At 30.9% G+C, this 23,700-nt stretch overlaps 4 protein-coding genes across 4 annotated transcripts; all 4 read right to left on the bottom strand.

Moving 5' to 3' along the window:
* Positions 1 to 5,735: 5,735 nt before the first annotated feature.
* On the bottom strand, positions 5,736 to 9,391 carry LOC146886225 (uncharacterized). The gene is made up of 6 exons (XM_085673351.1): positions 9,186 to 9,391; positions 8,111 to 8,356; positions 7,764 to 7,984; positions 6,952 to 7,654; positions 6,507 to 6,613; positions 5,736 to 5,752 (listed from the first exon to the last, which is right to left on the bottom strand). Exons 1-6 carry the CDS (start codon positions 9,389 to 9,391, stop codon positions 5,736 to 5,738), a joined length of 1,500 nt encoding a protein of 499 aa, XP_085529477.1.
* Positions 7,731 to 10,923, bottom strand: LOC146886224 (uncharacterized). Its single transcript, XM_085674025.1, has 5 exons — positions 10,914 to 10,923; positions 10,671 to 10,829; positions 10,531 to 10,584; positions 9,996 to 10,434; positions 7,731 to 9,923 (listed from the first exon to the last, which is right to left on the bottom strand). Exons 1-5 carry the CDS (start codon positions 10,921 to 10,923, stop codon positions 9,503 to 9,505), a joined length of 1,083 nt encoding a protein of 360 aa, XP_085530151.1. The 3' UTR covers positions 7,731 to 9,502.
* Positions 10,726 to 13,664, bottom strand: LOC146886223 (uncharacterized). The gene is made up of 7 exons (XM_085673191.1): positions 12,178 to 13,664; positions 11,959 to 12,036; positions 11,537 to 11,665; positions 11,326 to 11,400; positions 11,129 to 11,227; positions 10,921 to 11,027; positions 10,726 to 10,829 (listed from the first exon to the last, which is right to left on the bottom strand). The coding sequence occupies exons 1-6, from the start codon at positions 12,263 to 12,265 to the stop codon at positions 11,023 to 11,025; spliced, it is 474 nt and encodes a 157-aa protein (XP_085529317.1). The 5' UTR covers positions 12,266 to 13,664; the 3' UTR covers positions 10,726 to 10,829; positions 10,921 to 11,022.
* Positions 13,665 to 19,898: 6,234 nt separating this feature from the next.
* On the bottom strand, positions 19,899 to 22,338 carry LOC114184476 (uncharacterized). Its single transcript, XM_028071785.1, has 9 exons — positions 22,180 to 22,338; positions 21,811 to 22,078; positions 21,634 to 21,730; positions 21,083 to 21,215; positions 20,893 to 20,999; positions 20,676 to 20,742; positions 20,356 to 20,535; positions 20,194 to 20,271; positions 19,899 to 20,120 (listed from the first exon to the last, which is right to left on the bottom strand). The coding sequence occupies exons 1-9, from the start codon at positions 22,336 to 22,338 to the stop codon at positions 19,899 to 19,901; spliced, it is 1,311 nt and encodes a 436-aa protein (XP_027927586.1).
* Between the last annotated feature and the right edge of the window lie 1,362 nt (positions 22,339 to 23,700).

Raw genomic sequence — 23,700 nt, 5'->3', positions numbered from 1 at the left:
CCATTCTTCAATCCATGTAAGTTGATTCTCCACCGTACCTTTTTCATCCCTAACTCTGTCATCATGATTCTAACTAGGGTTCACCATGGTAACCCATTTTGAATCTTTTCCACTATTTTACAGATCGTAAATCTGCTCCGTGGTCGGTAGTACTCACTTGCTTGGGTGTCGGGATATTCTGCTAGTTTTTTCCATAAGGGAAGCTAGGGTTTATGTATTTAAAGTTATTTTGCCGATGTTTGGTCTGTTTGTATGGCTGTGATGCTTGAATGAGGTTGTTGGTCGAATAAAGATGTATGGTGTGCGATTATGTTTGATTGATGTGGCGCTACTCTTTTTTCTACATTACACACTTTTCGTAAAATGAAGATTTCTACTACGTTAACCGTTGGATCGAGCTGAAATTTTAACAGTTGATCCTTAACACATAATTCTTGACTTTGACTGGTCCGATCTTTAATCGGAGCTCTGTAGTGAGAGCAGTTTTTATCGCAAGATCGCTATAGTTTGGTTGTTTCTCTGATCTTGAATGGTTATTATTGGCTTGAATCTAATTGTTATATTAAAAGCATGTGATAAATGATTATGCATGAGTGATGTGATTCATGGATTGTGGATGATGAGTTTGGTATGAACTTGGCATGTGATTTAAATGAGATGTTTGGTATCAAGGAGACATGGTATTGATATGAAATACAAATATATATTCATTGTTTGGGAAGGATGAGTTGGTATGGATTCAACATTTGGTTATGAATGAGAATGGGTTGTAAAGGTTGGCATGAAATATTGTGTATGGTAAACATTACTTGATTGATTGAACATGATTGGTCTGTGGTCAGTGCGTAATTCCTTGAAATCTCTAGGTGGGATTTCAGGGTCGTGCTTCAATGGTCGGGATGTAATTCCATGGTCTCTGTTAGTGGGTGTCCATGGTGGTGCCCCATCTATATAATTTGGTAAGGATTCAAGGTAAGGATTGCATCCTGACATTCTAAGGAGTCAGTTAGTCTCATTTAGAGCGGACTGACTCTTGTGGTGAGAGTAGTAGGAGGCCTGAAATTCATTAAGGGTTAACCTTGTGTGTGAGGGAATTGATTCATTGTAACACTTGTAACACATAGCTCAGGGGTGAGCAGAGGTATCCACCACAAGTGCAAGCATCCGCTGAATCCGACCAGATTATATGTATCCGGATGAGTCGAGTCGAGTCTTAGTGTATTGATTGGAAGGTCATAACATGCTTGGATGATGTATGTATATTGGACTGTGAAAGTATATTTGATTGCATGATAAAACTAATTTTGGCTCTAGCTTACCCTTCTGTTGTTTGTTGTATGTTCTGTGGTGTGGTCTTTTCTTTTGCAATGATCATCAACTTGTTGATGTGAGCAGAGGTGAGAACTCCTCGTAATCATCAAGGTGGTGGAGGTTCCGCTGCATAATCTGCTTGGACTGGATCTAAGTTTACTTGGACTTTCCTTTAGGGCTATGGCCCGTGTACTGCTGGTCTTTAGGCTTAAAATTCTAAATGTTGTTGATTTATATTTTATACTTTGTTATGACATCGTAGTGTACCCTTTTCTTATTCGGGTTTTCTCTTGAATAATCGTGAGGAGTAGTGTCTACACTCCAGGACTTTGTTTCTAATACTATTCTGCGTGACATTCCTTTAATTAGCATTATTACTTAAATGGGGTGCTACATATCTCACTTTCCATTTGTCATTATTTGTTTTTCTTTCTAATAATTATTTATTTATGGGTTAAATATGTTTTTGGTCCCTCAAGTTTGAGCGAAATTTGGGTTTAGTCCCTCATCAAAACTTTTGACCAATTTAGTCCTTCATCTTCTAAAATGCGTGAATTTAGTCCTTTTAACCAAATTTTGTTAAGTTTATCTGACATTTCAAGCGCATTTCATGATAGTATTTAAATTATTTATACTGTTTGACACATTTTTGCTTCAGTGTTAACTTAAATACTATCATGAAATGCGCTCGAAACGTCAGATAAACTTAACAAAATTTGGTTAAAAGGACTAAATTCACGCATTTTGAAAGATGAAGGACTAAATTGGTCAAAAGTTTTGATGAGGGACTAATTCCAATTTCGCTGAAACTTGAGGGACCAAAAACATATTTAACCCTTTATTTATTCCAATGATAAACTAATTTCCATTGACCACCGAGTCAAGTATTCTAAATAGAAAGCTTTAATTGTTGTTCTTCTCAACCATCAATCTATGATTATGAATTAGTCAAGGGTTAAACTTGACCTTTACATTTGACAAATCCGCAACCCCTTTTTGCTATGTTGCTCCTTTGTCATCTAAACCAGAATAACTGCTGAGGTTAGAATTACAATCCCTTTATAATGTTCTACTCTACATCTAATTTTTTTTTTTATCTAACCAGTTATCTGATTTCAATATTTTTCTATAAAAGAAAGTATTACATCCAAATTGTTAACGTTAATCTTAAGTTGATATTAAGGAGACATAGTAAAAATATTTTGTTGAGAAAGAAGTCAAATAAATGACTTATTTCTTATATAATAAATATTTTTTTTTCTGCTTTTTTACTTTTAGCATTTACTTTTAAGAAACAAAATCGATTTCCTAAACAGCTTGCAAGCCATAATCTTGATCTAGTAATGATTTTTTATCTACTAGAAAAGAGGAGAAAGTTATATGAATGACCTAAACTTGGTGATATTTTGTGATGTTGAAAGAAAAGTATACCATATGGCGTTTTTACAGGACTATGTCAAGTCTTCTTGGAAGTCTTCTCGCAGCACTAAAAATCCACAAAGTCTAGTCAATGTGATGAGTAAACATTTTATATCTCTATCCCAATTTCACTGAATTGAGACTATAAATACATCACAACACTGATCATATCAATGCAAAGGGAAAAGTGAATAAAATATAGTAAGCATTATAAAACACTTCCCAACCATGAAGACCATTCTCATTGCTTTCTTACTCTTCGCTTCTCTTTTCATCAGCTCCACTTCAACCATGGCTCGAGAACTCAAGGGTAATTATACTCTCTAACTTCTCTATACTTCTTCAGTTCTCATACGCACCTTAATAATATTTTCTTCCATCAATTCGTATATGTGTGCAAGGCTTGTTACACCACCATCTATGTTGCCATTAAGTGACGGATCATAGATCAGTAAAGATAATTTATTCTTCGGATATTATAAAATATTGACCAACAGATTCAAATATATAATATTAAAAAATCAAATAATATATTTTTTTAAATATTTAGTAATAATTTAAAGAAATCAGGGGTACACCTGTATACTCGTGTGCGTAGGTCCGCCGTTGTATATTATGTTTGGTTTAATCGAAATAAAGCACAAAGTTTTGATGAGAGCGATGAGCACTTTCGATAATGATGTATATATGCTATTATGCAGATGGGTTGCTTCCGAAGCCACCAACACCACCTTATCTTAACTGTGCTCGCGGTTATACATATAGAAGTTGCAGTGCATATAGGACACCACCAAAACGAGAACCACCATGCTCATATTCACGTAATTGTTGACCAATCCTTAATTTGGATATCAAAAAGGCATCAGCAGAATGAATTAAGACTTTTATTTAGAAAAATAATTTTTTAACAATTAAATTTTAATAGTTTTTTTTTAAAATTTGAGTTGACATCTTTTAAGTAACTTTCTATTTTTTTTTTTATTTTTATATATTTCAAAATTATTTAAAAGATGTTATCTCACATTGTAAAAAAAATTATTAAAATTTAGTTGTTATACTTATTGCTTCTATTTAACACTTGCTGTGTTAAACCATGGTGCTACCATCGCTGTTTACCTCTAGAATTTTGAGTGCTTTCACCGACTAATGAGTGTTTTTCTAAGCTGTTAAATAAATGTTTTGCCTTTAGGCTAGTCCAATAAATAAGAATATGGTCGGGTATATTTTTAATTTTTCTTCAATGCACGGGTTTTTTTTATTATTGATAATAAATTATAAATGTGTAACAATTTGTTTTAAGAATTTAATGAAATATAAATCTATAAAATATTAAATTTAGATAATGATATTATTGAAATGATAATAAACATAAGTCATGAAATACATCATTTAGAACAACAACATTATAGAAATATGCTTAATCTAATCACAACAACAACCATTAACAAAGACCTCAATATTTGGTTCGATAAAATCATTGTTTGTTTGGAAGACAACAATATCATCTTCTTTTAACTCATTTTCACAACAAAATAACCTCCAACCTTGACCTATCTTTGTTGAACTTCTATTCCTATTTGATAATAGGATTTTGCAATTGACTATAGTTTTGGGCCTTATAAGAAACACATATTCTACATTCTCGTCCCGAATGAAGTTGACAAATTTTGATGGCAAGTCCTGTATGATTCAAATTTTATTGTTAGTGCATTAATTATTTTCATTTAATTATATGTAAATTGATATGATAATACTTGAAATGATCAAAAGAATTCGTAAGACATATACCAAGTGACTTGCTTTGCTTTGATACTTTGTCAATTTGACTGAAAATATAGATCTTGTTTCTTGATGACTGATACGACACATAAATATTGACAAACTCCTTGGTGTACAACCACCTTTAGACATAATTATGTGAAATAAAGAATTTCCCAAATAGTGAAACCGCATGTGAGAGTCACTTTTGATATCATACAAATCTCTCATATTACTCCAACCTTCTATGATTTTTGGGTTATTTGAATCCATGTTATAGGTAACTGTCGTGCTCTTACCATATCTACCAAGTGCCACTGTGGAACTAATTCGTGTTCATAAGCAACAGCAAAATGTCGATCGACAAATCTAAATGGCTACAAATTAATAAACACAGTAAAAAAAGGAACAAATTTATCTCTGCAACAAAATGAAAACATACACTCAAACAATTATATGAGGGAAAAATCTGGAAATCTTAATGCGGCTGATACAATATGAATCAGGATGATACAGTTCACACCAGAAAACACATACAACAACAAATATCAATGCTTTCCAAACATTTATTTCTGTTGTTAAATTTACAACATACTTGAGAGCAGATGTAAATGGTGTTGAAGTTCCAAAGAATTGTTCTATTGTTTGCTCCATCTGAACTGGTTTGCTCCATCTCCATTCATGTAATTGCAGAAAAAAGTGAAGGTTTAAATATATGGGTAACTGAAAATGAGTGTGAATGAATGGTAAAGTTGAAGTTGAGAATGGAAGAGCAAAGATTATCACGTGGAAAAGGAATCTTACCTGAAAGTGACAGCAAAAATTCAGTTTCACGTGCAAACAATGGCTGTAATTGTAAAGTAACTGAAATATATGTTGTAGGTGTTTTTTGCAGATATTTTAATATATAAAGAAACTTAAACAAAAACAATTTACAACTGTATTACAGAAACATAAAACATAAAGCATTTATAACAGTAAAGCCACCTGTACTACATGAAGGAATAAGAACATCTGGGTAGATATTTTTTCTTCACAATACATTAAAGCCACAAACAAAAATAAAAATAACAACAATTGAGAATCTTTATAACTGTTATAATATCTGTACTGCAGCAAACATGGTGTTCAAAATATCAATCTATGACTGGACAATGCAATAATGCAATTCAAAGATGTATCAATGACCATGTACTTTTCAATATGGCTGCAGCTATGAATAAAATCCTGAAAGTGCATACTATACACTATGGCATATTATAATCTGCAAGAAAACAAAGGAATTACAGTTAAAAATACAATCATTGACAAATTATAATAATTTTCTTAAGTAAGTTGTATACCTCTTATCAAAGATTTACAAATATTTCTTTGTAAACCACATTTGTAGTTGTATTGCTTACTTTTTCATCTTCATCCAGAATTATAATATGCAACAAAACAAAGGAATTACAGTTAAAGATACAATAATTGACAAATTATAATAATTTTGTAAAGTAAGATGTATACCTCTTATCAAAGATTTTCAAATATTTCTTTGTAAACCACATTGGTAGTTGTCTTGCTTACTTTTCCATCTTCATCCAGAATTAAAATTGTGGGAGTCCTTGCTTTGTTGTGACTCTAGAAATTGCTACGTACAATAGTCCATGAGTAAAAACTGGGCGAGGAAGATAAAGTCCAACTTTATAAAGAGTTTGTCCTTGACTTTTGTTTATTGTCATTGCAAAGCATAAGGATATTGGAAATTGCCTCCTTTGAAATTTAAACGAGATGCTGGAATCAAAAGGTGTCAAGTTCATTCTTGGAATGAAAATTTTGTCACCAACATTTTTTCCTGTTATGACAGTATCAAAGATAACATTCTTTCCCAAATCATTAACTTGCAACCTTGTACCATTGCAAATTATCAATGTTTCTTAAAAGCATAATTGGTACGCCAACTTTCAATTTAATCCTATGATTTGGAATTCCTGAACATTTGATATCATTTAAAAACTCTTGAGTAAACCACTCACCTTGAATTTCTTGATCATCATTAGATTGGCAAGGAGTGTCTGAACATAAATAAATTTGTTCTTCACCAGGAATCAAAGATAAAATGAAGTCATTTACTTGTTCAACACTATCAATTGTAGGGCAAAGTATAGCACCGTCATCAAAGAAACCAGGATTCATGATATTTCAATTAGACCACCATAAACAAATTTCAGTAAAGAAAGTAAAGGTGTTTCACTTTCTGGAATTAGAAGATCTGTTGGTATTGAAATGCTGGCTTCACCATTTTCATTGAAATTCATATTTCAATCTCCAATTTTAAGAATCCAATCAACAAATTCTTTTATATGTATTGCACGTTCATTTGAAACAACTCATTTTAACCTCATGTTTTGTTATAGCCTAAGAACTGTGCAATATTGCCACAAATCAGAGTAATTAATTGATGAATTCATAATATCATACCTTGATCCCTTTCTTACTACTGGCAAGATTTGTCTAAAATCACCGCCCAAGACAACAACCTTTCCACCAAATGGTTTTTCAGCATTATCTTCATTTATAGCTCTCATAATGTCTCTCAATGTTCTATCAAAAGCTTGGAAACATAACTTATTCATCATGGGAGCTTCATCCCATATGATAAGTTTTGTTTCCATCAATAGTTTAGCACAAAGACTTTCTTGATTGATGTTGCACGTTGATTCATCATTGATTGCTAATGGTATGCAAAAAGTAGAATGAGCAGTTTTACCTCCAGGAAGCAATAAAGATGCAATGCCGCTTGAAGCTACATTAAGCGCAATCATTCCCTTTGCTCTAACAACAACTGACAAAAGTTTCCACAAATATGTTTTTCCAGTCCCACCATAACCATATAAGAAAAAGAAATTTCCTACATCTGAATTCATTGCTGTCATAATTATGTTATAAACATGTAGTTGCTCATTAGTGATTGACTGCAATAGAGAGTGATGTAGCTTCTCCATTTCTTCTTTATCATAATTCAATTCATCAATAATGAGCCTGTTATTAAATTTGAATGAATGAGACAAATCAGGTTGAGGAAGGGAACTATAATCTGTTAAAGATCGCCCATTGGAATTTAGAAGTTCTTCTACTTCTAGGAGACATAGATTGTGTAAATCATGTTCTTCCATTTGAAAACCTACAAAAAAATAACATGTCATGAATAAAAAAATATGGAATAAAGAATGGAGATTATTTATATTTAGTACCTGGTATGTTCAAGTGTTTCCTTCTTTGGTATAGGATACCATCTGCCAATAAATTCCAAGTTGCATCCCAAACAACTTTTGGCTTTGACATTGTATTCATGATTAACAAAGAAACAAATAACCTTCTAAGTTGATTTCCAGATGCAAGATGGCTAGCCTCTTTAATATCATCAATGAATTCTTTGTCATCTGCCAATAATCCCAATTCCTGGCAAACCTCTTGGTATGTAGAGAATGTTTTACCATTAATTGTCTTTATACTATCATGATTAATACAACCTTTTTGTTTTGTCAGTAAGATTCTCATGTAATAGCATTCACCCGATCCTAGAGGAACATATGTCAGTCTTCCAATACTATAACCCTATTGAGACATCCAAACAAACTTTGTTGGAAATTCAGCATAGGTCAAGTTCCTTCCTTCCTCATATTTTTTGTTAGCTTCAAACACAGCTAGAAACATGGTATTGATGTTGCCATTCCTCTCCAATACATCATCAATTCTATCATCATCTTTAAACAAAATTGTTTGCTGATCTTGTAGGTGAAAAGTTAAACGCTGAACAGCAGGCCATCTATGATGGATATCAAATCCATAAATTCTCCAAACTGCTTCACATGGAGATAAATATCTACAATCATAATATCTTTTAATCTCATCAATAATACGAAGTTCTGTAGAATCATTCTCTTTGTCTATAATTTTCATTGTGGCTCTATCAGGACCTTTGTTGACATATTTGAACAAATACTTGATTGAGTTTGATTTGTTGCAATATTATGTATTAACATGAGCTTGATATCGCATTAAGAGAAAAGGACTATAAGGCACAACATTTCCATTACCTAATTTATGTCCATTTTTCAACACAAATAAACCATCATCTCTACGCCTATATATAGGATATCCATCCTCATTAATTGAAGTTTTATGTCTAAACTTTTTAGGAAAAAATTTAGAACACCGACCTTCTTTCATGCATGGTGAGTTGAATCTAGCAACTCCGCACGAACCATGTATCATATATGTTTTAACAACCTTTGAAAGTTTTGGATACATATTTGGATGAGGAAGTTCAGCAGAGATTACTTTATCTATGTGCTTTGCATTTTCTAACTTGTTTGAGTCACTCAACCATAATAATATATGAGCATGTGGCAGACCTCTCTTCTAAAATTCAATTGTATACATACCTATAATTTGAAGATAATAATTATGCAAAACAATTGGCGGTAAAAAATCAGAATGATGGAAATGTAGTTTGTGTACCTACATTGACTTTGCCAAAGAAATTATTCTTCTTGAAATCTGTCATCATTTGGTCTAATTTCATTTTAAAAACTCTACAAACAATGTCTGGCTAATCTGAAGCAGTTAAACCTCTTGATTTTACAAAATCAAGAATTTCAGGCCAATTGACATTACATGTGATTGTTATAAACAAATCTGGATAGCCATACCTCTTACAAATGGCCATAGCATCTTGGCAATTATTGAACATGTATCTCATGGCACCTGTAAATGAAGCTGGCAAAACTATACGCTTTCCAATGGAAGAAGGATCAGTTTCACCTTTGTTAACAACTTCTTGTAACCCATTTAGAATATCGAAAGGAATGAGTTTTTGATTATTTCTTATAAAAGACAACCTTTGAGCTTCAATCATCGTGTAGGTATCCACTAAAAATTGTTGAAACAATATATGTGAGTGTACAACGTTACCAAATTCAACCTCTCTCTCTTATATTTTGAAACTAATGAATTCTCGTATAGAAATTCAAACTCTCTTTCTACTTTGACCATATATTTGACAATCTCTAATTAGAATATCCTCTTGATAACCATCCTCTCCATATGAAAAAATCAAAGGATATTGCAGAGGAATGAAACATGTATGAGTTTCATGCAGTCTCGTCAACTGACCACAAACTTTCTTGACAATGATGTCTCTTCCTACGTCTAAAGTGCTCAAATCACCAACTATCAATGCTGCGACTTCATCTGCTATTGGGGTATTGTATACTCTAGGATCCTTACAACGATGTCTAAATAACCTCAATCCAAAATCTGACCGATCATCATCATGTATCAAATCTCTTACTCTTCTGAATGATTGAGCAAGAACATTGTGTTTGTCAATCATGCTTTTCAACTCTTCTATCAATGATTTATCAAATATGGATTGTTGTATATCAGACCTGAAAAATTACAAAAGGATAAATAATATATAGAATGATTCATAAAAAAAATAATAAAGTATGTAGGCATACCCAAAGTGACTAACTCTGTTTGTTGTTTCATTTTCTGTGTCATAAATATATAGTTGTGCAAATTTTGGACTTGATCCTTTATCGGGCAATAAACTTCCAATGTGATGGTAATTTTGACCACTAAGAATAAACTGAGGAGGACCACATCCATCATTGATTGAGGAATGAATCTTTGCACTAATTGATGTAAATGAGAACATGTTGTTGTAGCTTCTTATGTACTGTAAGAAATGTTGGCTTGTAGTGTCTTCACCTTTCAACAACTTTTGAAGCAATTGAGGAGGTTTCTTCAACAATGGAAGTTGGACTTTTCCCTTTTGACAACAAAGAGAAAAATCAACTTGTTTTAATCTTTTGCATTTATCAGATCTTTCTTTGTACCACAATTGAGCTTGACAATAGGGACACTCAATGGAACAGTCCCCTACATCAACATGTGCTAATTACATAAAAAACAATATGTTATTAATTAAAATATTTTTATATTTATATGTACAGTATAATAATATAAATTGGCTAAAAAGTTGTATTCAACCTTGAACTTCAGCTCTTGAATACAAATTAGAGGAGAAATGCACAATAAGATAATCTGATATAAAATAAATAAACAATTAATAATAAAGGTAAATAAAAAAAGTATTAATTTATTTTTTATAATCAAGCATTATTGATTACCATGATTCTCATCTTCATCAGAATTATTGTCAAAATCCAATATCCTTGAAATAGGTGTAATAGCATCCTGAAGAGAAGGCTCCCCCAATTTTACAGCTTCTAAATATTGAGATGATTGACTTGATCTTGCACTGGTATAGGATTGCAACTTATATATGTCTAAATATTCATTTAAACATTAGCAACATGAATTTGTAACAATAAAAGTAATTAAAGTATTCAAAATAATTTTGTTAATAGTACAAATTACCATGACTTTGGTTCTCTTCAACATAAAAAAGATTAACAACTTCAGAATAAGAAGAAGAATCCACAAAAGCAGGAATGAAGTTGCTACCAGCAAATTCTTGATCTAACCTGTTAGTAATTTTATCCAACATGAAATATAAAATGATGATATATTAGTTTGAAACTTGGATTGAATTAACAGAAACTTGGAACACAACTTGGATTGTTACCTTTGTTGTTAATGTTGGTCTTGTGCAAAATTGGACCATTGGTGATTTCAATTGAATTACAAACAATTCCAGATCCAATGGAGGTAGAACCATGAATTTCTTTACATGAAATGTTAGTAAATATTAGTAATTCAAAAATTATTAAAGGAATTGAAATAAAGATAAAATAATATTAGATTTATCAAGCCTGATATTACTTTTTTTTGTAATCTTCTGATTCCTAATAACTTTCCTTTTGGCTCGTGCATTCTTATAATTAAGTTGGTCAATGTCTGCAAAATTAAAAAAAAAATGTATCCACTTTAAAATACAAAGATTACATTAAATATAAAGATAAATGACACATTGTGCATTTCAATTTGATTGTTGGGAATTTGAATGAAATTTGAATTCAGTGAACAAACTTACCACGACATGTCAACTCCAACAATGACTTTCTATTTGAAGATTCAATTGCTTGAGCATGGAGGTTTCTATCTTCATTGACAGTAAAGGAGTTGTTGATAGTTGAATTTGGGGTGATATTTTCATTCCATACTGCGAAAATGGTTCAAAAATAAGTAGAGAGAATAATAGATAAAGTTCATTTGAAATAAAATTGTTAAACAATGTAATCCAAATTGTTAAACTTTATCACTAAAAGAAGTCTAAGTATGCAATCCAAGTAATAAAATAATTGCATCTGTTGCATTTTTTTTATGAATACCTAAAAAAATATTAAGAACACAACTTATCTATAAGAAATGTATTAAGTAATAATGTCAAAATTCTACAGTGTCACTGAATAGACAGTGATTACAATAGTTTGTATTGAATGAAAAAATCATTACCAAAATCTGTATAATGAGAAAAAGGTGTAGTATTTCCAGAACAAGCTTCACTGTGAATGGATTTGTGATGATTGGTATCTGCAGTGAAGAAAACAAAATAAAAAACTGTGTTGGCAAATGTACATCTGAATGTTTATGTTATTGTATTGGAGATAAGTAAATGTATTTATTGACAAGAAGTTTTAAGAACAAATGAATACCTCAAAAAGTTTATTTTACCTGAGGAGTTCATCATCATATTTGAAATCTTTGTTGACACAATGCTCTTTCTTTTTCTTCTTGCATTTGTTGATAGATTTGCAGCCATTTGTTTATGTTTGTTTATGCATACAATTGTTGTTATGCATACACTGATATGTTTCCAGAAGTTTATACATACACTTGCTGTTTTGTTTGTTTACACATTGAAGAGAAGTTCAATAAAATAAACATTTTGTTGGAGGGTGTGTTGAATATTGTCACAACAGGGATCGCGACGGGACGACGAACCAAAAAGAAAACGGGTTTTTAAAAAGAGATTTGGAGTCGCCACCATAGTTATTCTGGAAAACTATGGAAAACCATAAAAATAAAACAAGTCTGCAAAAACCAGATTTTGGATTCGGGAGTCAGTTACGCGTAGGGAAGGTGTTAGCACCCTACCGTGCCCGCCCGAGGGCGGTACCTTTAATTAAAAATGCGAAGTTGATGTGGTTTTCAAAATATTAATTTTCCCAAAAAAAAAAGACAAAAGAAACAAAAATATTTTTTTAGTTTTTTGGGCCCGACAAGGATTGACCTTGGTCCTACGTATTCTCATTAAAAACGAGAAATCAGGGTTACGTAGTTCTTTAAAAGATATTTGAAAAACAATTAAGAAAATGATTTGATTTTTTTGGAGGTGAACCTAACAAGGATTGGCCTTGCTCCTACGTATCTCACAGTGGAGAATCAAGGATCACGTAGTTCTTAAAAAAGATATTTGTTAAAAAATGTTGATGATTTTGTATTTTGAAATTTTATATTTTTTGGTATTTTTGAATTACTTGAAAATATGTGTCACACGATGTGAGCGGCCAGACAGACACTAAAAGAGAAAGAAAACTATTTTTGGTGTTTTTTAGAAAATAAGTGTCACACGGTGCGAGTGACCGGACAGACACAATGAAGTGAAAAAGAACATTTTTATTTTTTTGATTTTCTATTTTTTGCAATTTTTTTATAATTTTCAAATATATTTGTTTTTTTAATAAAAATAAATAAATAAAAAGAAGATAAAAAAAATAAAAGGATGACATTATTTAAAAAGGATGGTGCATGAATAACATGGGAGGTGCATGAAGTTAATAAGGTATGTGTATTGAAAGATAGGGGTGTAGCGAGTAATGTCTAAAATAAGAGTAAAAAGTGTGTGCAGGGGTGCGGGATTAGTAATTGTGCGGGTGCGCAAGGAACAAAGGTTGGCCAACCCAAGGAAACTCGCGGGTGTGTAGTTAATATTGGGGGTGCGCGAGAAAAACCACGCAGACCCAATTTTAATACACAGGAGGGTGAAAGTGTCAAAAATGGGGGTGCAAGGAGTGGAGTGGGCTGAGACTTGATCACGTGTGACAAATGTGATTAACCTAAACCCTAGCAGCTCCTGAAACAAGAGGCAAGCCTCCTCTCTCTCTCTCTCGACACCAAGGGCACCTCCTCTCTTCTCTCTAGAGCTCGCCGCCGCTCAACCAGAGGCCATTGTCGGCGCCACTGCAATGCTCTTGACCGAGACCGCCACCGACGCAGACGAGAAACTCTAGGTTTCTTCTCGCGAGACAGACCACTTCTTCCAGCTCCAACGTCTCGACCTCGCAAGCTTCCCGGTCCATCAGAGCCACCGGCGATGGCGCCAATCGCTACCAGAAGCGTCGCCGGCCTTTGCTGCGTCCTAAACGTCTCTCGTTCTTCTTCTCGCATGAACCACGCTAAGTTTGGAATCCACACCGCGAGCCCCGCTGTCACTCCCCCAACCGCGATTGAAACCGCTGCTACTTAGTCCGTCCGAAGTCCGACTCGCCGGCGGCATCGCCATGATGAAAGGATGTGTGACAGTGATGATCATTCGGTGCTATTTTAGAGGGATGGTGTGAATTTGTGAGGGTGTGCAAAGGTGATGACGCGTGTGGGATGGGTTGGTTTGGGGCCTCTCTGCTTTTTGTGTAGGTGAAAGATTAGGATGAGGATGAGGGTGGTTCATGGTATCGGTGGGTCGAGGATGATGAATGGAGGTTCTCTAGTTTTGGTTGTTTGTTTTGTTTGCAGGTTGAAATGGAGCGTTGAAGGAGGATGAGATAATGGTGAAAATAGGTTCTGGTGGGAATGTTTACAGCTTTTAGTATTTCATTGGTTATGGAGAATGGTGAGAACGAGTGGTTTTGCAATTGGAAATACGGGAAATGGTGAACTGGTTTGGGGGTTATAGTGATCATGAGACCGTGAAGGGGGAGTGGGATGATGTTTAAACTTGTTTCAGTAACAGCGATACTTGAGGAACAATGCATAACAAGTTTGGATCATGAAAGAAATAAATAGCGAGATAATGCGGGACATATGCGCACAGATACATTTGAGAACAAAACGCAACAAATTCAACACACCATGTCATTTTCGCGCAAATACTCAATACATAAACCTTACCTCTTGAGGCTCCTCGTTCCCTTTGAAACTCCTTGTTCTGTTTGTTCTCTCTGAAACTCCTCTCGTTGTTTCCCCTCTATTTTGTTGCTCTTGTTGTTCTAGATATGAATTGTCTACTTTTTTTCTTTGTTGCTCTGGATATGAATTGGATATCCCTTGTATTCTCTTTTCTCCGTCAATTTATCCCCCTTCCCCATATTTTTTCGTTTTACTCATGAGATCCTCCTTTGGTCTGAGAGATGTACAAAAGATGTGAAGTGGTGGTTGCTTCTTCGCCCTATCTGTCTGCAACAGAGTCCATTTTCCCTCTTCAATCAATCCATTCATCCTCCTTCAGTCACCAAACAGTTTCCTTTTTTGTGTGATGAGGCAACTGTAGCTCAGCCAGTGCACCCTCAAGGTGCCAAAAAAGGAAAGAGCTAGGCATGCAGAAAATTAAATGCTCTGCCGCTTCTTTCTCTTTGCTCTATTTTTTTTTTTGTTTTCACGTCTTCTTTACTATCTTTTTTCAAATATGTTTTTCTTTTTACCTTTTTTTTAATCCGTTTTCCTTTTTCCTTCTTTTTTTTCTCTTTTTTTTAAATAATAAATAAAAAACAAAACAAAATAAAATAAAATAAATAGGAATAAAATTGAAAACAAAGGAAAAAAAGAAATAAAAAAACGAAAGATAAAGAGAAATGATAAAATTGAAGTAAAATAAGATAAAAAGAAAATAATTATAATTATAATAAGGTAATAATAAAATAAAAAATAATCCGGACGAAATTGGGTGTTGACAAATATAAAGGGACATAGTCAGTTTTCCACGCTGAATATTCCTAAGGTAGATAATGTAATTACAATCTTTTTATAAAAATGAACAACCAAGTCACTAATATGGAAACTGTAACTTTTGATCAATATCTAGAACATCGTACCTTTTGATATGCAATGTCCAAATTCATGATTTGCAGACATTGATATGCTTCTGTTCAGACTTTGAATCTGTGCTATAATACCTTTTTGGACCAACACATAAGTACGATGCTTGATAATAGTCAACCATAAAAGTAGAAATTTGTTTCTACATTTACTTTACAATGAAACTAATGGAAATAATTTTTGAATCATTCATGAAAGGAAAAGAATGACAACTTAATGTAATTTCAATTGTCCTTTGATAAAAAATGAATACACGTGTTGTTTAACTTTTTAAAACATAAATACATTACTACTTTGAATACACGTGTGTTTGAGAGTAACAAATTAAATTTATTTTATTGAATTATTTTTATAAAACAAATAATGTTCTAAGATAGTATTACAATACAAAGATAACAAAATTATAATGTTAGAAATATTTACAACTTCAGTCCTGTGTTAAAATTTTTGAAAAAAAAATTAAATTTGTTAATAATTTTTATTATCACAAATGAATATTCTTTGTATAACATTAATATTAAAATAAATCTTAATTCTAATGATGTTTTTTTAAGAAATATATAAAAAAGTAATATATAACTATAAAAAATAATTTGAAACATGAAAATAAGTAAAATCAAAGTAAGTAAAATATTAAAGTTCACCAAAATTAACATACGGATAATACTTTTAGATATAGCTTCTACTTATTAGAAGCAACAAAATGATAATGGATAGAGTCTTACAAACCAAAACAAAGCAAATTTGCTTCAAAGTGAAAACAAAAAACATAAATACCAGCTAAAGTTCATAAAAGAAAAGTAAAACATTAAAAGCTAAACTCTTTTTTGACATAGACTTTTATCTTCTTCTTTCTCATTTGGTTGTGAGCTGCAAACACAATAACATCCCCTTCTTTCAACCGATTGAATATGCAAAAGTCCTTCCATCCCTTTCCAATCTTAGTGGACTTCTTAGGTGAATTACGCACCAAAAGCTTACACTGAACAATGCATGTGTTGGTTGATCCCTGCAATTCCAACCTCTTGAATCTACATTTGCGAACATAAGCTGCAAAGTCAGTTGGTAGGTCCTGCAAAAAATTAACAGTTAAATAAATAAAAACTTCTATGAAGAGGATATCATATAAAAAACAATATAAAAACACATTGTTCACCAGATGGCTAGCTTGGCTTTGAGATTTTGCCAATTTCACTCTAAAAAATTTCTTTGATCGCAATCGATGTATGTTTGAGAGAAATTTGGCGCTAGTTGATATTGCAGTCATGCCGGAGAATACAGTATTTTGGAATGTTGAGTTTCCAGCATATCTAAATAAGATTTTATGGATATGCTGCAATTTATAAAAAAGTCTTAGGGTAGACCAACCATCAGTCAGCAATGGATTATTGACATCCATATTATAAGTTAACTGATGGCGATTTCCTTTAATATCTTCCAACTGCCAAACAGGTCCTAATTCTTTAGCAAACATAGCAACAAACATACGATCAACATGACCGAACTCCTAAAATTCCAGTGGTCAACAAAGAAAAAACAGGGTCAATAAAATTTGAAAAAATGATTGTAATAAACTGAATCTAAGCAAATATTAAACTGATAATGAAAGAAAGACAGAGAATAAATAAGATTTAATCCAATGTAATAAGATATACAACATGAGTGATGTAAACAATAAGATTTTATGGATTATTGAAGAAATTTGACATTGGAAGCAAAATTAATTAATATGTCAGATATACAGCAAAGTAAAAAAAAAATATTTGCTTACGGAAGCAGAATTTTGTAAATTTAAACTATTATTGGAAAGTTAACATTTTTTTTAAGACAAAAAAGATTTGTAACGAAGAAGAACAAACGAAGAAAAAAAAATTGAAATCATCCAAATGTCGTATATTTAAACGATTGTTGAAGACATATAAGATTTTAAACATTAAAAAACAAAGTGACAAAGAGATGCATGTCTGATGAAAGAAGAAACAGTTAGACAGAGATGAAAAGTGAAGAAGAAAAAGAAAAACCATAGATTTAAACCATTATAAAATAAAGTTTTGATTTTTATGTAAAAAAAAAAATAAGGGTTCGAACACTGTTTTCAAAAATGAATGGCTGAAGGAAGAAAAAACATTTACAGTACATTTGAAGGGCTAATTTTGAAGAACGAACATATATTTCAAGTTTTTGTAAACAAAACATACCTGATTATGAACAAAATGCATTGTAGTGAACCTTCCTAAGGTTATTCTGGCAGGCATAGGGACAGAGGTATCCATGGAAGGTGAAGGAGAGGTATCCATGGAGGGTGAAGGGAAGTGACCATTTTGTTTTGTTGATGGATAATAAACAAAACTTGATGGATACTCAACAGTTTTATACATAGCAAAACACTGTTTTCAAATTCAAATTACTTTACCAATAAAATATATTTCTTTAATGCTTTCGTATCTATTTATTACAAATTAAATATATAAAAAAATTATAAATTAAGAATAAATATAGAACATTAAATGTTTATTAAAAGTTAGAAATTAAAAAAAAATACAAATGGAAGTTTAAAGAGTCATATACAAAAATTGAGAAAAATAAAATATTAAAAATAATATAATGTAAATTTTTTTAAAAATAAAAAGATTACAAATTAAAAAAAATACAATTTGGAAGTTTAAAGAGTAATATCAAAAATTGAGTAAAATAAAATATACAAAAAATATATAATGTAAATTTTTTAAAAAATAAAAAGATTAAAAATATTAGAAATTTATAGAAAAAAAATTCAAATTAATAGTTGAAAGAATAATACAACAAATTTAAACACATAAAATAATAAATAAATTATATTTATTAAAAATTGCAAATCATTAAAAAATACAAATATACAAATCATTAAAATAAAAATAAAAATTATAAATTCAATGACTGATACAAAATATAAAAAATAATTATACAAATAAAAGACATAAAAAGTCTAAATGAATTTTATCTTTTTTCTTGGTTAATTAGTCATTAAAGAATCAAAATTCAAATTCAAATTTTGAAATAAAAGTAAAAATTAGAATTTCAAACAGTAATAGAAATAGAAAATAATCAATAAATGCCAGTTTTTGTATTTAGTGATTAAAAAAAATATTACAAATAAATTCCTTCCAAAAAATGAAATAAATTAATTGATGGTGTAAATTTTCAATGAAAGTCGGATTTTGTTTTGGTTAATTAGAATTAGAATTGAAAAATTTATTGTGTTCAGAAATTATTTTTAAATAATAAAAGATAAATAAAAAATTATCATTTTATTACAATGTTAATAAAAAGAATAACTTATAAATTAAAAAATATATATCATTTTATTACAGTGTTAATCAAAAAATGATCATTTTATTATCATTTGAAAACCTGAAATAAGTTATATATGTTGTGCAACAAAAAATGTAGTCAAAACATGCACTATAGAGCAAAACTTAATCTGTTTGATGTAGCTAGCATGATAGTGTAGTTGACACAAAAAAATAATATCAACACATTGAATTTAAGTTAGCAACATATCAACACACACAACAAAAAGTAATAGTACATGTATGTAACATGAAATATATTTTTACAAATTATTGATTGCTAAGATTGAAATGTAAACAAATGCTGAAAGACAAAAATCTTTTAAAAAAAAGTACACATACAATAAACTTGCTTTCATATAGGTACCACGATTATAGTGTTGACAATATAAAATAAGTCTCACTGAAAAAATAATTATGGATTCAACTTCAGCAATAAGTAAAATACTTTAGAAATAAATAAAAAGAAATTTGAAATGAATGTTTTAAAAATTATAACAACTAAAGAACAAAACAAATTGTAGCTAGCATGATAGTGTAGTTGACAAAATAAATAATATCAACACATTCAGATTCAGCTAGCAAAATATAACGATGTTTACAAATCAACAGAAAACAAAAGATAAATACTATATGTATGTAACCTGAAAAATATTTTTATGAATAATTGATTGATAACATTGAAATGTAAACAAATGCTGAAAGACTAAAATCTTTTAAAACAAAATACAAATACAATACACTTCCTTTGATGTAGCTAGCATGATTATGGTGTTGATATAGTTCAGCAATAAGTAATATAGTTCATAAATAAATAAACAGAAACTTCAAGTCAATGTTTTGAAAATGATAACTTAAGAACAACAAAACATATTGGTCATGACTATCAGCAAATGTTTTCCAAAAAAAAAACATAACCAAGATAAAAACACAAATAAAGTCTAGTACAATTTTCATTCACTTTTCAATCTTGATGTTCTTCTTCAACATCTTCATTGGGATGTTCTCGTTTTCTTGAACCGCAAATCGATTCTACCTTTTAATTGTCGGGACACGTGCTTTGGTAGCCAAATCAAAGCTAAGATTCTCCATATGAGATGATTCTTTCTGGGTTAACTCATCATTTTCAACATCAATTACTGGTTGATTGACCAAAGCTTCCTTTGTAGAAACATGGCTTGATCCTGTAGTGTTCAAATGATCACTTAGAGCCTCAACATCATTTGATTCTTCAGTGAATTTGATCAGCAAATCCTAAAAATAAACTTGAAAAAGTTAGCATATAAAAACATTTAGAAAAAGAAGTATAGTTGTAATAATAACATACCTCTGCAATGGTATCAGGTGCCATCTCATTTGTAATCTGCTTAAGTTTACTTTCTTCTTCATTTCCAGAGTATACATCCTAAAAAATATATTAAAGTAAAAAAATAGTAAAATTAAAAATACATATATGAAAAGACCTAAACAAAAATAAATCAAATCTTACCAAAGACTTAACTTCAACATCACTAAAGCTTTCAATGATTTTTTCATCCATGCAGACTTTTTTAACTCTGAATGATTGCTCAAATTTGCTATTATAATCATTCTTGCACTCAACTTTGAACAGATAGGTCTTATCAATGAGGACTTCAAACTCTTTAGGCAAGTTACCAACATCAGTGTTCTATAAAAAGAAGTAGAAATGCAAATGATTGAACTTAATGAAAAATAATTTGATCATGATTTATTTCACTATATAGGATACTTAATCTTGTCTTGTAAGTCAAGAATATCAGAGCATGATTTCTTCAACATTGCACTTACATCACGATCAAATACAACAAAAGTTGTAGAATCAGTAGCATCAATTACACGAAGTGTAAGTTTAAACCTAAGCAAAGAAAAATAGAACATTAGTGATTTATTCAAATATGTCTATTAGTAAAATTAGTAAAATTAGAGAACAAATAATTATGAAGATTAATAATATTACCTAGGTGTAACCTTAATGACATGTTTGTTACATTTCTAAAAAAAAAACATTTTGGAGTCAGAATAAACAGCTTTGTTGCAGATACATGCTGTGTACCACCAATCATCATGATCTAGAACATGTTTGATAGTAGCCTTCACTACAAAAGTACTTTCCTGGAACATAAATAATGCAACAATATAAAGCATAGTATTCAAACTAAAAAATTTAAATGAAAGAGAGAGGAAAACAATTTAACCTGTTTAAAATCTTTGAGACCTTCAATTGAGCATCTAGGATGCAGCTTAATGAAATCTTCTTCTAAGCTAACTTTTGAAGACTGACCAAGTTGGGTAAGAGGTTGAGAAAGAGATTCAGTACTATCCCACATCCTAAAAAAAAAAAAAGAACAGGCAAATTAAACGAAAATAAAAAAATGCAAAATGTACTTACATTTTTTTCAACTTGGTAGCATCTTCACCATCACAGTTAAAAATTATCCTCGTACAGTTCATACAGTTTTGAATAGAAACTTTATCTATAAAATATATAAAGATGTCAAACAATTTTTAAAAAATTACTACATTTGTAAAAAATGTCGAAAAGTTAGTTACCTTGGAAGATCTTGACTTTGCAATAATGTAAAGCAATGACAACATATTGATCCTATCCAGAGGTAAGAAATGCATTTAATATATCAACATATTGACCAAATAAAGCACACTCCAGTCGATAACTATTGCATGATGTAAACTTTCGTTAGATAAGAATAATGTTAAACATAAAATAAAAGAAGAATAATACTCTTACCCATCAGATTCAATAAGGATGACATTCATCTTAGTCTTCTTACCACTTTTCTCTAACTCTCTCTCTGTTCCAACACTAGTAAACTTTCCAATGACATCTAAAAAAAATAAAACAACCAAAAAATATAACATGAATAAAAATTTAAACACAAAGAAGAAAAAATATTAATATACTTACTAACTAAGTAATCTATGTCAAAACCAGGTGCTTTGATGGTTGAAAAAGGGGTGTATGCAGTACTAATATTGGGAACTAAGGTAGATTCTACCAAATTCACCTTGGTTCCAAATTGGAAGTTGATCTTATAGGCGTGATTTGTAGTTCTATAAGAACCACCATTACATGAAACACTAAAAGACTGAATGAAGTAAACCTTATCCTCTTTGATTTCAGATTGAAATTTGTATATCAGTGTGCGTCTAACAGACGCATGGATTAGGACACCCTGCAAAAAAAATTTCATATATCACATTATAATATAACATGGTAACTAAAAAAATTAAGAAAACTAAAAAAATGACGGACGTTTATAGTATGGTATAGTACCTCTTTGTCTTGAAGAACAATCTCCATGGAAAATGGAGATTTTCCTTTTGTGTAATCTTCTACAAACCATAGCCTTACCACTCTTGCAATAATATTCCAGCTTTCCTTCTCTAGGTTCAGTTCTTGTAATGACTTGGTTTGTTTTTGCAAAGCAGACATGGTATAAAGAAAACGGAAAATTAGACAATAATGAAGAAAGGATGTTGTGGATAGATGTATTTGTATAGAACATAAAAACATAAGAATAGTCTGATGTATTTGTAGAGATAATAAATGAAAAGTAAAACCATACGCATGCTGTGGTCTTGGTTACACAAATTCAGTAAAAATCGGGATAAGCAACTGTCAAACATATGAAGGGGACAGAAGAAAGAAAAACAACTTTTATGAAATGCATACTATGGTTCATTCAAACCAAAACCATACGCATACTCTGGTTTTGGTTTCTGAAAAAGAGTAAAATGTGGGAAAAGCAAATGGTCAAACATATGAAGAACATAGAAAAAAACAAAAGCTCTTTTTCACACGGCTCAATGTTGTGGAATAAAAGGAAAATATGGTAGACAACAAAAGAAAAATAAAAGTTGTAGGACATTTAAAAGGAAATAAAGATATTGTTTGAAGGTTTCAAGAAAAGGAAATATGAAGACAACAAAGAAGAAAAACGAAAGAAGACAAACAAAACTATGAAGAGATGACAAAGCTGAAAAAGGAAAGAAGTAACATGATGCAGTCATGTAGCTACATCGAAGATAAAGGAAAGAAAAGACCTGATGTTAATTAACTGAGGACTCCAACATAAAATATGGCTAAACCTACATAAAAAAAATTCATCATAAGCTTACAAATAAATTATAAGGTTACAAATCAAAACTAAAATGATATCATATGCATAAAAAACATTACTTCCTCTGCATTGAATTCAAACACTAACTGAGAAAACAGATCCACCTTGGGTTGCAATGAAGAAAACTGAGCAATTCCTTTTAAAAAAATCAAAAATCAAAAATCAAACATAATCTTAAAAACTAATTATGATTTAATACCGTTACATCTGATACAATACAACAACATCAACAACCAAGAAATCAACAACCACTGATAATAAAACATGAACAGAATAAATTGAGATGAAAATAATATCAATGCATATCAAAATTAAAAATAATAATCATTGTTCCAACTTTAACAAAACTCAGTGAGTTCCAATGACTTCCAACTTCAGACTAAACTCATGACTGTCATTTGGAGACATCCTGTATATCAATCTTCAAAACCTACAAAAAAGGTAATCAATAAAAATGTTAAATAATCCTGTAAAAATGAATAGACAATGAAGGCAAAACCAAAACCTGGTGGCAGAAAACCTAAAAAATATGAAATTAGCCTATAAAAACAAAAAAAATAGCATCGAAAAATAAAACAACAAAAACACAAAAAGATACAAATAAACCCTAAAAAAAATAAGCAAAAAATGACCGGAGATGATTGGAGAAACCATAAAAAATGTGAAATCAGCCT

This window comes from Vigna unguiculata, chromosome 5 (genome assembly GCF_037176805.1).
Source record: "Vigna unguiculata cultivar grain cowpea cultivar isolate G323 ecotype 2 chromosome 5, ASM3717680v1, whole genome shotgun sequence".
NCBI lineage: Eukaryota > Viridiplantae > Streptophyta > Magnoliopsida > Fabales > Fabaceae > Vigna > Vigna unguiculata.
This window is presented reverse-complemented; position numbering and strand designations above follow the sequence as displayed.